Raw genomic sequence first — 14,216 nt, 5'->3', positions numbered from 1 at the left:
AGAGTTTGACAATGTGAAAATGAACTAAAACAATGCAATGTGGCAAATATACCATTAATAACTAAGCCACGGAACTGGAAACACATTAATACAATTTATGAAAATTATTGAAATATATTAACATACAAAAAATATTTACTAATTTTTTCATAAGGAATTCTCCATTTTCCTTTGGTAGGGCTTTCTCAAGATACTTAAATGAAAGCTGTAAAGCTAAATTTTCCTCCAAAAATGAGTCAAAAAAAGATCACCTCACATCTAAATACTTCTACGTATCTTTATTCTTCAAATATCTATTTCAGTCACTAATCATACTCTTCTCATATATGTCTGCCAGTTAGATTTGGAAGATGAGATCTTCCATACAGATTCATTTGACCCGCAAATATAAATCTTGACAGCGCAGTTTGAAAATCTGGGCTGAGATCGGTGACATCAAATCCTCACACACTGTGCATCACATACAAATCTTGAGTAGACATATACAGTAATAGGGAATGTGTTATCAGTGCTAGTTCATACAAAGTTCACAAAGAGTCATTTGATTCTGCAATTAGAAAACCATTTTCTCCTCTTGCTTTTCTTTCAGCAGGTACAGAGGTTCTCATAATTGTTTAGATTGTATTTTCTGCAAAATCAGATTAAGAGGAACAAAGTAGAGATCCCTAGGAAGTTGAACTACATAAGAAGTGCATTGAACTGCTGATTGCAGAAAGCCAGGGTTACAGGTATCAGGGACTACAGATCCATATAAAAGTGCTTGCATTATCCAAGTGACTTGACTCAGCTCTCTAGTCCACAAATGTATAGACAGGATGTTGCAAGCAATCATCAAATTTACAGAAGGCATTCCATAGGATTTTACTTAAGGAGCATACCGCACCCAATAAATAGAAAACCAGCAGCCAACCGGAGAGAAAATACATACTCTATTCAAAATCTAAAATAATCGCAACAAACAAACTTGAATGGCTTGCTACCCCTTAATTAAAAACCAAAATAAAAGTTTTCAGTAAGCTACTGCATAATACTCTGACAACATTGAAGATGTATGGAGGGTAAGGGGGTGCAGGCAGCTCATGTTCCCTGGATGGAAACTCTGTTGGAAGTTGACACGACCAGAATAACCCCATGCCCCCTACCCCTGCCAAAACATGCCAGGCCAAAATAATTAGTGGGCACTGGGTCTTATGCCAATTAGTGGGAACAAGTCCTAACTTTGGAGATGACAACCAATCTGCATGATTGGTAGATCTATCAGTCCTGGCAACACCAGAGCTCAGGAGTGGGCACAGTGGAGATTGCATGAAGAACAAGGAATTTTCATCGCTGCCCCAGAAAGTTAAATCCCTGGCTTTTAGCGTGGATGCACCCCAGACCCCAGGGAGAGATGCTGGGGTATGGGAAGCCAGGTTCTGGAAGGCAGGCAGGGTGGAAATGTGGGCACTAAATTGTTAATAAACTTGGCAATGGCAACCTATACAGTGCTGATAAATGACAGATAGGGTGGTTTAATTATCAGTCTATGAAGAGAATAACATTTGTATCTTAACCACTGACTTATGTATTTTAGAGATAGAAGATTGTGAAGATGGTGTCAGAATGTAAATTATCCACCATTTTTATTACAGATGTTGATATTTCGGTATTGATATTCTTGTAGCCTATTTCTATGATCCAGTGGTGAATGTGCATTGAATCATTGGTGTCCGGAGTAAACAAGTGTTAAGTTGCCGACCCAGGGAAGGGTTAGCATACAGAAGGGAGAGTTAGTGGAGATTTGGAGTCTCTCTTTAATGCATACAGGGTATCCCTAAATAAAGATTCCCCTCCATACTGTCCCATGTTTTCAATGTAGGTCTTTAAAAATGATCAATTCCATCCAACTGGCCACTTCAGTGATATCATGGCATGAGCTGCATATGATTGAAGTCAATAGGTTCTTTTAACAAGCCTAATTGACCTTTAATTGTTTATCTGAATATGGAAGATGGGCAGCTGATTTCAAAATAGACCGACCTAACATGCAATGGACATGTGTTTGGTGTAGCTGGGAACATAGTAGGTTAACTATCTGATCTATTTAATGTGCCCCCTGCTGAAAACAATCCTAGCTTTGGCAAGAAAAATTCAGCCCATGGAATCCATGGACATGTAGCAGGATCAAAAACAAGCTAATTACAAACAGCAAATAGTGAATAGTGGTTAAAGGTAGTTACTAAGACTGCCAGAAGGTGGAAAGTGGGGTTTCAAAATTATCAATGCCCTATATTTTAGTCCCCTCTCTGCAACATCACATAATTTCCAGGGTTTAAATAATTTGAGAACTGGACAAAGTATTCAATGTGTGGCTGCTTCAAGCATCAGATGGCAAATTCAGGTGTAAATCTAAAACTGCTTACCTTCACGAGGTATACTTGGCAGTCACTGACATAATCATATTCCAATCCATCAAAACTACGATAATGACGATCACTGTAGATGGTGCATACTGCAGGACACGGGTGGTATGTGCAATTAAAAACTCCTCGTAGGCAAACACTAAGAAAATAATGAATTATTTAACTTCAAAAGGAGAGCATTAGGCTACACTGAAATTTCTTTCCATTAATAAAAAGAAACTAAGTGAACTGTTAAATTTTGAATGATCACCTTCAGTAAATGTGACTTTATTTCAGTATCATCTAGCGAAATAGTAACAACATAAAACAGTGTTGGGAAATGGAGCACAAATTGCTTTCTCTCATGGGTTGTGGGCTACCCAGGCTTAGCCAACATCTGTTCCTAGGCCACTTCAGAATCAACCATATTGCTGTATGTCCGAAGTTATATGTACACCAGACCAGGTAAAGATGGTACCTAAAGGACATTAGTTAACTAAATGGGTTTTGAATAACAATTAATGATGGTTTTAGCTTTCAATCTCAGGTGTTAAACTGAAGTCAAATACCATCAGCAACTATGATTTGAACTTGTATCCCTAAAGCATTAGCCTAAGTTTCTGTATTACTAAACCATAACCACTACACCACCATTTCTCCCACAAGAAGTAGAATCAGTGAAAAATCATAGCGATGTACTTTGTATTTGCCTAGTTGTGGAGAGAGAGTCGTGGGAGCGCCTGATATTTGCTTGCAAATCTATGCATAACTGTGGACCAGTCAGGCTGGTGCTTAGAAAACCTGCTCAGAATTTTTGAATTTGTAACATACCGTGGTAATACTGTGATAAAAAGATCAAAGCAGCTCTATCACTTATGACTTGTCATAGTTAACAAGAGAAAATGAAATATAAATATTTTTAATTAATTACATAATGTAAATCATAAAGCTTTCAGTAATAGCTCAATTTAATTTTTAAAATTGATTTGGACATACCAGGTGTAACATTCTGTAGAAACCACTTCACCTGGTAAATATTCCTGACCTTTCCAACTGCATGGACAATTTTCAGACAAATAACAGTCTTCACCATGTTTAATGAACCTATAGCATCATTGAAAGAAAGCGAAAAGGATATTGTTAAATTCTGCACATACTTTATGATTCTGGGCAGTGAGTTTCTTCAGTGTCTTTCCATCTCTATAGCTTTACAGAACTCCTTTTATGGATGTAACTGAACTTTCATTGAAGACATGGCAATGATATGACAGAAACTCTCAGGAAATTCATCCCCATAAGTCTGGGAGCCTTATACATTTACAGAGCCTTTTGTTGACAGCTATTGCATTTGAAATGTGAAACTGCTTTAAACTATGTCAGATTTCTTTTGGTCATGTGTATATTTGCAACAACAATACTGGGGAATTACTTAAATACTTTCAGTCTACTTTCATAGACCTTTTCACCAGTTGCAATTATCAGTTGCTGTGAAGCTATGTTAAGGTTAATTACATTAACTTACAGAGGAAAGTTAATATCATTTGTGATATCTATATATTTGCCTTGCCATAGCACATAATCTTCCTTCACCATGTAATTTTATTGGCCTTGTTAATGTGGTCTGAACCTATATGGCTACTGAAAAATGGGTAAACGTGAAAATAAATTCCTGAATCTCCAGAGATAAATAGTTGGTTGTTTTTTTTTATTTTGTTATCAAGAAATTAATGCCTGATGTTACCTTGTGGGTTTACAAGAACCTAATACATTTTCACCTTTGTTATAATCAAAATCAAATTTATTTGTAATGACAAGCAATAATTTACATTCATATCACAATTTTAACATAGCTATAATCCCCAAAGCGCTTCATGAATCTGTCACTGAGAAAAGGTCACCAAGACAAAGGAAGGAAAAAATAAGAGGAGGAACCAAATCTCTGATGAAAGGAGTTGTTTTAGTAAAGTCTTAATGCAGTTGCACAAAGTAAACAGGTGGAAGAGGCTATGAGAGGAAAGGCTAAGTCAGAGGCACAGACAATTTGAAAGGACATTTTAGGGCTACAGAAGTTAGAGGTAAAGACCACAAGGTCATTATTGTTTTAAACATAAGAATGAAAGTTTCATATTGGATTCATGGGGTCCAGAAGCCAATGTAAGTTAGCAAGGACAGGCATGTGTGATAATAGAATATGGGAGGTCAAATTTATAGGGAGTGGTGGATGGAAGAGCATTGATATAGTTAAGTCTGGAGATGACAATGGATCATAGTTTGTGTAACTAATGAGTTGAGACAGGCAATGTAATGATGGTGGAAGAAGGAATCATTGTGACAGAAAGAATATGGGATTAAAAACTTGTCTCCAAGTTAAATAGGAAGCTGAGATGACCAATCGGATGTGTCAGCCTGAGACATTGGTCAGCAAGATAGATTGAATTGATGCCAAAAATACAACATTGATGACAGGAAACAGAGATGATGGCTTCCATCTTCCTAATGTATAACTGGCAAAGATTGAGAATCAAAGGGGTGCCTTCTCATTATGGTACATGGATCCTTTTTACTGAACAGGTTCAATCATGTTTCAACCTAATGTGCCTTCATTCCCTTTGGTCCTAATGCTAGTGAAAGGTGCTGGCATGGTGGATATCAGTTTCCTGTGAAATTCCCACTTTTTCCAACTTTCCTGGATTAGAAGTGTTATGTTTGACTGCATAAAGCAACCAATCACTCAGTAAATGGCTGTCATAAGGAAAATAGTCACTTTGGAGATCTTCATTTGGTGCTGCCAGTTCTTGCATAATGTATCACGTTAGCACTGACCGTTGCTAACCCTCCTCATTTTCAAGCTCTGTATGACTTGCATTTCTTTAAAGAACCGATATGATTACATATCCTTCGTGGAAACAATACCATATATCCAGGTGGTCAATCAGCTCTTAAATATTTCAATACACTTACCCAGGAGGACAAACACAACCTGAAATACATGGAGTCATGGGTGAACAAGTAATATTCATCATAAGGTTTTCACAAGTGACTTCACACGCTGCTCCCATCCAAGGCAGGCCAGGCTGAGGATCTGTACAGTCGAAATATCTCTTATTGTTAGGACACTCCACAGGTTCAGGTTCTGAATAAAATCAATACAATGCTTCTTGTTATATAGTTCACAATTGAAATGGACATTTATGAACTGAAATTGTTTTTATCAAATTGGTAAAAGTATTATGACTAAGCATGAATTTGATCAGATGGGCTAATGGGCTGAGGTGTGGCAGATGGAGTATAATTTAGGTAAATGTGAGGTGCTGCATTTTGGAAAGATAAATCAGAACAGGACATGGTAAGATCCTGGGGAGTGTTGCTGAATAAAGAGACCTTGGAGTGCAGGTTCATAGTTCCTTGAAAGTAGAATCGCAGGTAGATAGGATAGTAAAGAAGGCATGTGATATGCTTTCCTTTATTGGACAGACCATTGAGTATAGGGTTTGAGGGATCATATTACAGCTGTACAGGACATTGGTTCAGCCACTTTTGGAATATCGTGTGCAATTCTGATCTCCCTCCTATCGGAAGGATGTTATGAAACTTGAAAGGGCTCAGAAAAGATTTACAAGGTTGTTGCCAGGGTTGGAGGATTTGAGCTATAGGGAGAGGTTGAATAGGCTAGGGTTGATTTCCCTGGAACGTTGGAGGCTGAGGGGTAATATTATAGAGGTTTATAAAGTCATGAGGGGCGTAGATAGGGTAAATAGACAAGGTCTTTTCCTTGGGGTAGTGGAGTCCATAACTAAAGGGAATAGATTTAGAGTGAGAGGGGAAATATTAAAAAGGGACCTAAGCAGCAACATTTTCACACAAAGGGTGGTGCATATATGGAATGAGCTGCTAGTGGTGGAGGCTGGTACAATTGTAACATTTAAAAGGCATCTGAAAGGGTATATGAATAGGAAGGGTTTGGAGGGATATGAGTCAAGTGCTGGCAAATGGGACTAGACTTGTTTAGGATATCTGGTCTGCATGGACAAGTTGGATCGAGGGATCTGTTTCCATGCTGTACATCTCTATGACTCTCTAACTCTACTTGTATTTTTAAAATATAATGGTGTGTGTGTGTGTATATATATATATATATATATATATATATATAAGGCTGAATCCTAAATTTCTTGAGCTAAGAGAGAGTTGTGCCATGTTTTGGATGGATTTCTGTCACAAACCTGGTGAGTTTTCTTGCTATAATTTACCAAATTGACCTCATTAACCACCTACTCCACCCCAAGGCAACACTCATATCTGATTCCAGTCCCATCTCACCATGCGCCTTTCCCAGCATTTATTACCCATCTCTAGTTGCCCTTGAAAAAGTAGTGGTGAGCTTCCTTCTTGAAATGCTGCAGTGCATGTGTTGTAGGTTGACACACAATACCTTTAGGGAGGGAATTGGAGGATTTTGACCCAGCAACAGTGAAGGGATAACTATATAAACCCAAGTCCAGATGATGATTGACTTGGAGGGGAACTTGCAGGTTGTACATTACTGTCCTGTACCTGCTGTCCTGTCCTAGATGGAAAGGGTCGTGGGTTTGGAAGGTGCTGTCTGAGGATCTTTGGTGAATTTCTGCAGTAGATAGTACACACTGCTGCCACTGAGCGTCAGTGTTGGAGGGAGTGTGGCTTAGTGGCAATCAAGTGGCTACTTTATCCTGCAGTGTGTCAAGTTTCTTGAGTGCTGTTGGAGCTGCACCCATCCAGGCAAGTGGGGAGTATTTCATCACAATCCTAACTTGTGTCTTCCACATGGTGGACAGGCTTTAAAATCTCACTGTGCCACCTGGACAAGCTGCACTATATGGTTCCATGTATTTGCCCTGGGCATGGCAGATAGGGGTAAATTGGTGCCTGCTCTGAAGGTCCTGCTGGATTGGTTGGTGCAGAGACTGGACAAACTCTTCCCCCAGCACCAGCAGAGCAAGCCACCCCTGTTCCATGCTGCCACCTGGGTTAAAACAGTCTCAGCCATCTAGAGGAAGGCTCAGCACTGTAGGAAGAAGGTCAATCAATTTTCTCTACACTGTCAATTGCTACTATGTCTGTCCAGTACATATCCCTCAATGACTTTTTTGCTGAAGTATCTACCTCCCACCAAGGTTCAAGCTTTAGCAGTCTCACTAATGCTTGTAACATTTTCCCTACCCACTCTCACCCAACCCCCAACACCACTACCCCTCTGTGCCTTCTGCATCACCTAATCACTTGTTTGAGATACTTCACCAAAACTAACAGCTGTGCCGCTCACTTCCATCTCCCACGCGCTCTCTCATTCCAGGAGGAAAGCTGTCCCCTGTAGAGCAGCAACTCAGCTCTTCATTCCTTATACGGACAGCCTCCTGACTTTGACCATTCCGAGTGACTGGCTGATTGTGTCCAAGCCTCTGGCGTGGTATCAGAGGCTGCCCCTAACGTGCTGTGCAGGGATGCTCTGAACGATGGTAGTCCTCCTTGAGCTGACAGAAGCCCACTGACAACCATGACTAGCTTCCTGCCTTTGTGTCTGTCCTAAATAGCAAGGCAGAAGTAAGATGACCAAGTGCAAAAAGGCAAGACAAGGCAGAGATGCTGTGAGCATCCAGGTAAGCTCAAAGTGTGTGTGAGCCATGACAGACCAGAGATGCAGGATAGAAGTGGGTACTGCAGATGCTGGAAATCAGAGTCTAGATTAGAGTGGTGCTGGAAAAGCATAGCAGGTCAGGCAGCATCTAGGGAGCAGGAAAATTGACGTTTCAGGCAAAAGCCCTTCATCAGGAATGAAGGCTTTTCCAGCACCACTTTAATCTAGACAAGCGATTCAGCCTGGTCCAGGTCATAAGCTGGGTGCATGAGCTCACATTGTTCTTGCTGCAGCATTACAATGATAGGGGCTGGTGTACACTAAGGCACAACACTGAAATGCAGACGCAGCCTGCATTGGAAAAATGACATCAGGGTTCTTAAAGGCTGGTACCTACCTAATGCCAAAGTCTGAGGGTCAGGGTTTGTGTGTGTATGTGTCTGGTATCCAACCTGGAGGTCCTTTGGAGCAACCAATGAGCCACATCGGCCAGATACTCACTGCTTTCCTTGTCGAGTTTTCTCAACATCTAGCTTACTTGGTTAGTTTACTGAGAGAAAGCTGAATATGAATGTGGCAAGTTGGGATATTAACCAGGTGTTTAACAAGCGACAATCCCACTTAACTGGCAATTTGCCACAGCCTCGTGAGAAACTCACCATGCTGCTCATCGAAAGTATAAAAGATGCAGCAAGGTGATCCCAACATTGAGATTGACCTCTTCAGACATCTCATCAGAATCTGCCACAAATCTTGCCATAGCCCATGCCACTCAGACTCCAATAAGGTCCTATGACATTAAGTTGCCTTTGCTGGAGCAGACTCAAGCACTCTCTCTTCATTTCCCCCTCAGACATCACCTCATCCAACCCATCCAGCAGGCAATATTGGATGGCTTGAGACCCAAAACAGAGGATAATTGCCACTTTTTTACTCTTCTTTGTACCCAGCAATTAAGTGTTCCCCATGAAGAAAAGGACAGTGAAACTGATCTTATGAAATATCTACTTGCTAGATCATTTTAATCCTCATCCTCAGAATATCAAACAAAATTATATTATGATTACAAAGGCGATAGAGGGGGAGGCAATGGCCTGGTGGTATTAATGCTGGACTGTTAATCCAGAGATCCAAGTAATTTTCTGGGGACCAAGGTTTGAGTCCTGCAACAGCAGATGATGGAATTTGAATTCAATAAAAATCTAGAATTAAGAATCTAATGATGATCAGGAATCCATTGCCAATTGTCAGGAAAAGCCCATCTGGCTCACTAATGTCCTTCAGGGAAGGAAACTGTCATCCTTACCTGGTCTGGCCTACATTTACTCCAGACCCGCAACGTGGTTTACACTTAACTGCCCTCTGGGCAATTAGGGATGGGCAATAAATGTTGCCTGTCTAGTGATGCCCTCATCCCATGAATTTTTTTTTTTAATTGTTTGGTTATTTGCTTGAGTATTACTGTTGGCAGCATTTGATCAAATAGAATTCCAATGAAAAATGAAGTTGGACTATGATAATCATGATCCAATAATACATATTCTATAATAATAGTGTGTTTTCCCTCAGCAGGCACTCCGAGAATAAATAATAAGGATTGAAAATAGAAGTCAACCAGAACATTCCATTTATTTTTGCTCAAAATAATTTTAGGATGAATTGCAGGTAAAACTTCTCTATAAATACAGTTTACCTTCCAATCAACTGTATTTTATGAAATTATGTGATAGTGTTAATGATGAGAAATCATAACATACCTGGCTCCACAGGTGTACACGTCACCCTCCCATTCCTACACAAGCTAAAAAAAAAATTAACCGGATGAATATTATTTGCCATTGTTTAAAGTTTTAAGAATTAATAAAGCAAACCTGAACTGTAACAAAACTACACAGGGTTGCATTGGATATACGGCAGAGAAATAAGCCATTCAGCCCAGTTACACCCTGCCAGTGTTCATGGTCCAGTTCAATCTCGCCCCATTCTTCCTCCTTGAAATCTATCTGAACCCTTCATTCCTTTTTTTCCTCATGAGCGTCCTCTTAAATATATCTAGCTGATTCAATTTAATCACTCCATGGTTAATCACTCCATCGCACCACTCTCTCGATAATAAATGTTCTTGTGAATTGGATTTATTGAGGATTATATTGATGGATTCTAGTAATATTCGACATCACAACAGGAAATATTTTCTCTGAGTCCACTCAAACAAAACATTTCAGAATTTGGTATTAGGTTACCTTCAGGCGTTTTTCAGGAAAAAAAAGAGACACAGTCAATCTTTTCCTGATATCTATGTCCACACATTCCCAGAAAAATCCTTGTAAAATCTTTTCCCCATTGTCTGTATATCCTTATGGAGCATTAAGATTAGGTTCCCTACAGTATGGAAACAGGCCCTTCAGCCCAAAAGATCCACACTGGCAATCCAAAGAGTAACCCATGCAGACCCATTCCCCAACTTTTACCTCTGACTAACACACCTAACACCAGGAGCAATTTAGCATGTCCAGTTCATCTGACCAGAACATCCTTGGACTGTAGGAGGAAACTCATACAGACAGTCACCTGAAGCTGGAATTGAACCTAGGTCCCTGGTGCTGTGAGGCAGCAGTACTAGCTACCGAGCCACCATACCACCCCATTAAGAACTGCATGCAGTGATCTACATGTTGTTTAACCAAATTGGTATGTGCTTAACATCATTTTCTGGCTGATCAATTCAATCCCTCTGGAAATAAAACCTCATGCTCTGATTGTTTTTCTTTTTTATGATCTTGCTAACATATGGGGTAATTTTCAGTGACTCATGCATTTGTATTCTGAGTCTGCTTTGTTCCTTTATTCCATCTAGATGTGTGTCTTCTGAGCAACCTCATTATTCTTCCTACCCAAAATATAATGGTTACATTTCTACATGGTGAATTTAAATTGCCAAATCTTTGCCCATTACTGTCTCCCTGCAATTTGTTAAAGTTCTTCTTAGTGTTGACGGTGCTCCCAAACTGGAGTCATTCACAAATTTAAAAATATCATTTTTAAATCCAAAATCCATATGCTCTATATAAATAAAATTGTCTATTTTCTGAAATAACAGCATGATATTAATAACGAAACCCATATCAGCCTGAAAATATTTTAATCAATTTGTTGTACCATATTTTGGAAAATCATTTAAGCTATTTCATACAAGAACATATCAAGTACCCGAAGCAATCTCAGAAATCCAATTAAACACTATCCCTGACTCAGCAGAGGTTTAGAAACATGATCTCATTTTCATAATCCTCCATCCCAGTTGCAGAATAGAGCCTGAATGGCAATCTTCAACAGACAAAGAACAAGAATCATACCATGGTCCCGAGTTACTGTACGTGACTTCTCCTGCCTGAAATATTCCTCCCATAAAGTGACAGGAACACTGAGATCTAGAAGAGGCATATGGGATACACTGAGCTATTTTTATTATTTATTGACCATATAACAACATCATCATCTAAATATCAAGACAACAGTAAGTAGGCTTTAAGAAATTGTGTCCTCTGAAGTTCTGAAAAATTCCAATTTACTCTTTAAGGCAAGAATATTAGTCATTCTGGAGAAGGAACAATGGCTCATGTTTTCACACTTAAAATAAATTCTTTGGTTAAGATTAATACCAGATCCACAAATGTGGGTCATGTGAAGCTGTTTTCATGCAGTAAAATAGAATTAACTGGAAAGAAATCCAACAGCCTTGTGGCGTGTGAAAAAGAATTAACATTTAAAGTCCTTCTCACCCTTTATTTTGGAATAGAAGAGTAATAACCAACTCAGAACGTAACCCTCCTTCTCTCATCATAAATACTACCAGTTCTGTTGAGATTGACATCGGAAGACAGTACATCATAGCATGTGCCAGGTTTCATGGTTTGTGCCAGATCGCAGCATGGGGAATGCCAAGTCCCAACATGGTGAGTGCTAGGTCCCACAATGTGGAGTGCAAAGTTCCATCATGGCCTGTGCAGGTTCCACCATGAAGAGTGCCAAGTCCCACCATGGTCTGAGCCAAGTCCCCAGCATGGCCTGTGCCAAGTCCCATGCGGCCTGTGCCAAGTCCCACTATGGAAAGTGGCAACTCCCAACATGGTCTGTGCCAAGTCCCACTATGGAAAGTGCCAAGTCCCACCATGGCCTGAGACAAGTCCCCATCATGGATGGTGCCAAGCCCCACCATTATTTATGGCCTGAGCCAAGTCCCACCATGGTCTGGACCTTCACCTTGCAATGGATAAAATATTTGCATCAGCTGGATGAAAGTGGCCCTTAGGGCCTCAAAAGGCTGAAGTACGAGCAAACCCACCCAACACATCCCTGAAATATTGCAGGCAGATTGAGGAGGGTGTATATGCAGCAGGAAGATCACTCTGTGGATTTCATGTGGTGGACTAAGATAAAAGCCAGCTCAGTATTACAGGCATGGAACATTACTTCGATTTCCATTATGGGCTTTTGCAACCCAAAACCTTTCTAGAGTCTGGACTGTGATTGAGCCAGAAGGATTGAGTCATACAAAGAGATCAAACTGAAAATTTAAGAAGATATTTTCCTCAAAGACAAGGCAAAGGTTTGGCATTTAGCATCTTTCTGATCTCCAGGAAGATTCCCAAATGTTGGTAAACTGACACGATGTTTTCAGGACTGTTTGTATGTAAAGGTAAAATCACTTTAGCCTGACCAGACCCTAGGGCTGCTCTCTCATTAGAGAGAGATGGCTGGTGGTAATTTAATTTGAAGATCACCATGCCTCAGACAAGGGCAGAGGCTGAGGAGCAGAAGCCTTCACAATAACCTTATCCAGTGCAGGAACTGAACTCATGCTGTTGGCATCACAAGCTTGCTTAATGTTTAGACAGGTTTCGTTTTTGATGTGACTGCAGTCTCCAGAAAAAAATGAGATAATAGACAAAAGGTGATGAAGTAAATGTGATAAAATAGTTCAGTTTATTGCTGAGCAGACCTGATGAGCTGGGATTAAATAGAACCAAAACAAACTTACTGCACGACACAGCGACGCAATATCTCATCATAGAATGTTCCATTGGGGCAGTTGCAGCCTTCCGCACAATCATCACCACAAACTTCATTTACAGAAAGTGACTGGCAAGTCCGCCCACAAGAGGAGGAACAAATATGGTATAACATATTAGCTGGGCAGATGATACCTGTATAGCAGAATAATGTCAAGCTGAATTTTATCAAAAGCACTGACAAAATAAACTTATCCTGTACATGACAACAGCAACTTACATTTTTATATGGCCTTTATAATAATAAAACATCCCAAGGTGCTTCATCAGAGAATTATAAAACAAAATATGACACCAGATCATAAAAAGAGTCATTAGGTATATTGCTAAAAGAAGAGACAGGTTTGAAGAGGCTTAGAGGGAGAAAAAAAGGAAGAGAAGTGGAGAGGTACAGAAAGGGAATTCCAGAGTTTAGGGCCTGGGCAACTGAAGGCAAAGTGCATTAAAATTGGAAATGCATAAGAGATCAAAATTAGAGGCAGATGGTTATTTTGGAGAGTTGAGCAAATGGAGGAGATTACAAAAATGGTGTCTAATGCTTTGAAAACAAGGATGAGAATTATTTAATCAAGACATTATTCGACCAGGAGCCAATACAGTTCAGCTCACACTTGGGGTTTAATTATGCAGATTGTCTCTGCAGGTAATGGCCCATCTCCGTAAGATTGCCCAGAGGCAGGAATATGTCAGCCCACTGCCCAATGCAACTTCGAAGAAATTCATTCTCTGGCCCATCCTCAAGCCTGTCTCCTGCTGCCCGCTTTCATAGGACTGGGAAGAATCTGTACTCAATGTGTCAACTAAGTTTCAATTCATGTCAGAATTCTACTGAGTTTGAGAGAAGATTTGTAGCTCGGGTGCTCATTGTTGTGGTTCTGTTAGCCGAGCTGGGAATTCGTGTGGCCGACGTTTCGTCCCCTGTCTAGGTGACATCCTCAATGCTTGGGAGCCTCCTGTGAAGCGCTTCTGTGATGTTTCCTCCGGCACTTATAGTGGTTTGTATCTGCCGCTTCCGGTTGTCAGTTCCAGCTGCCCATTGCAGTGGTCGGTATATTGGGTCCAGGTTGATGTGCTTATTGATTGATTCGGTGGATGAGTGCCATGCCTCGAGAAATTCCCTGGCTGTTCTCTGTTTGGCTTGTCCTATAA

The 14,216-nt window shown here is 40.2% G+C and overlaps 1 protein-coding gene across 2 annotated transcripts in view; it reads right to left on the bottom strand.

Annotated features, from left to right (window-relative positions):
- The window catches only part of otogl (otogelin-like), a 216,746-nt gene that overhangs the window by 146,842 nt on the left and 55,688 nt on the right, over nucleotides 1–14,216 (bottom strand). For both annotated transcript variants that reach the window (XM_043709667.1, XM_043709668.1), the window contains exons 20-25: nucleotides 13,037–13,202; nucleotides 11,352–11,426; nucleotides 9,753–9,796; nucleotides 5,343–5,514; nucleotides 3,378–3,485; nucleotides 2,403–2,541 (exon numbers count right to left, since the gene is read on the bottom strand). In XM_043709667.1, the coding sequence (XP_043565602.1) occupies nucleotides 2,403–2,541; nucleotides 3,378–3,485; nucleotides 5,343–5,514; nucleotides 9,753–9,796; nucleotides 11,352–11,426; nucleotides 13,037–13,202 (704 nt within the window). The remainder of the gene's footprint in view (nucleotides 1–2,402; nucleotides 2,542–3,377; nucleotides 3,486–5,342; nucleotides 5,515–9,752; nucleotides 9,797–11,351; nucleotides 11,427–13,036; nucleotides 13,203–14,216) is intronic.

Source organism: Chiloscyllium plagiosum, chromosome 19 (assembly GCF_004010195.1).
Source record: "Chiloscyllium plagiosum isolate BGI_BamShark_2017 chromosome 19, ASM401019v2, whole genome shotgun sequence".
Taxonomy (NCBI): Eukaryota; Metazoa; Chordata; class Chondrichthyes; order Orectolobiformes; family Hemiscylliidae; genus Chiloscyllium; species Chiloscyllium plagiosum.
The sequence above is the reverse complement of the archived record's forward strand: the minus strand, read 5'-3'. Positions and strand labels throughout refer to the sequence as shown.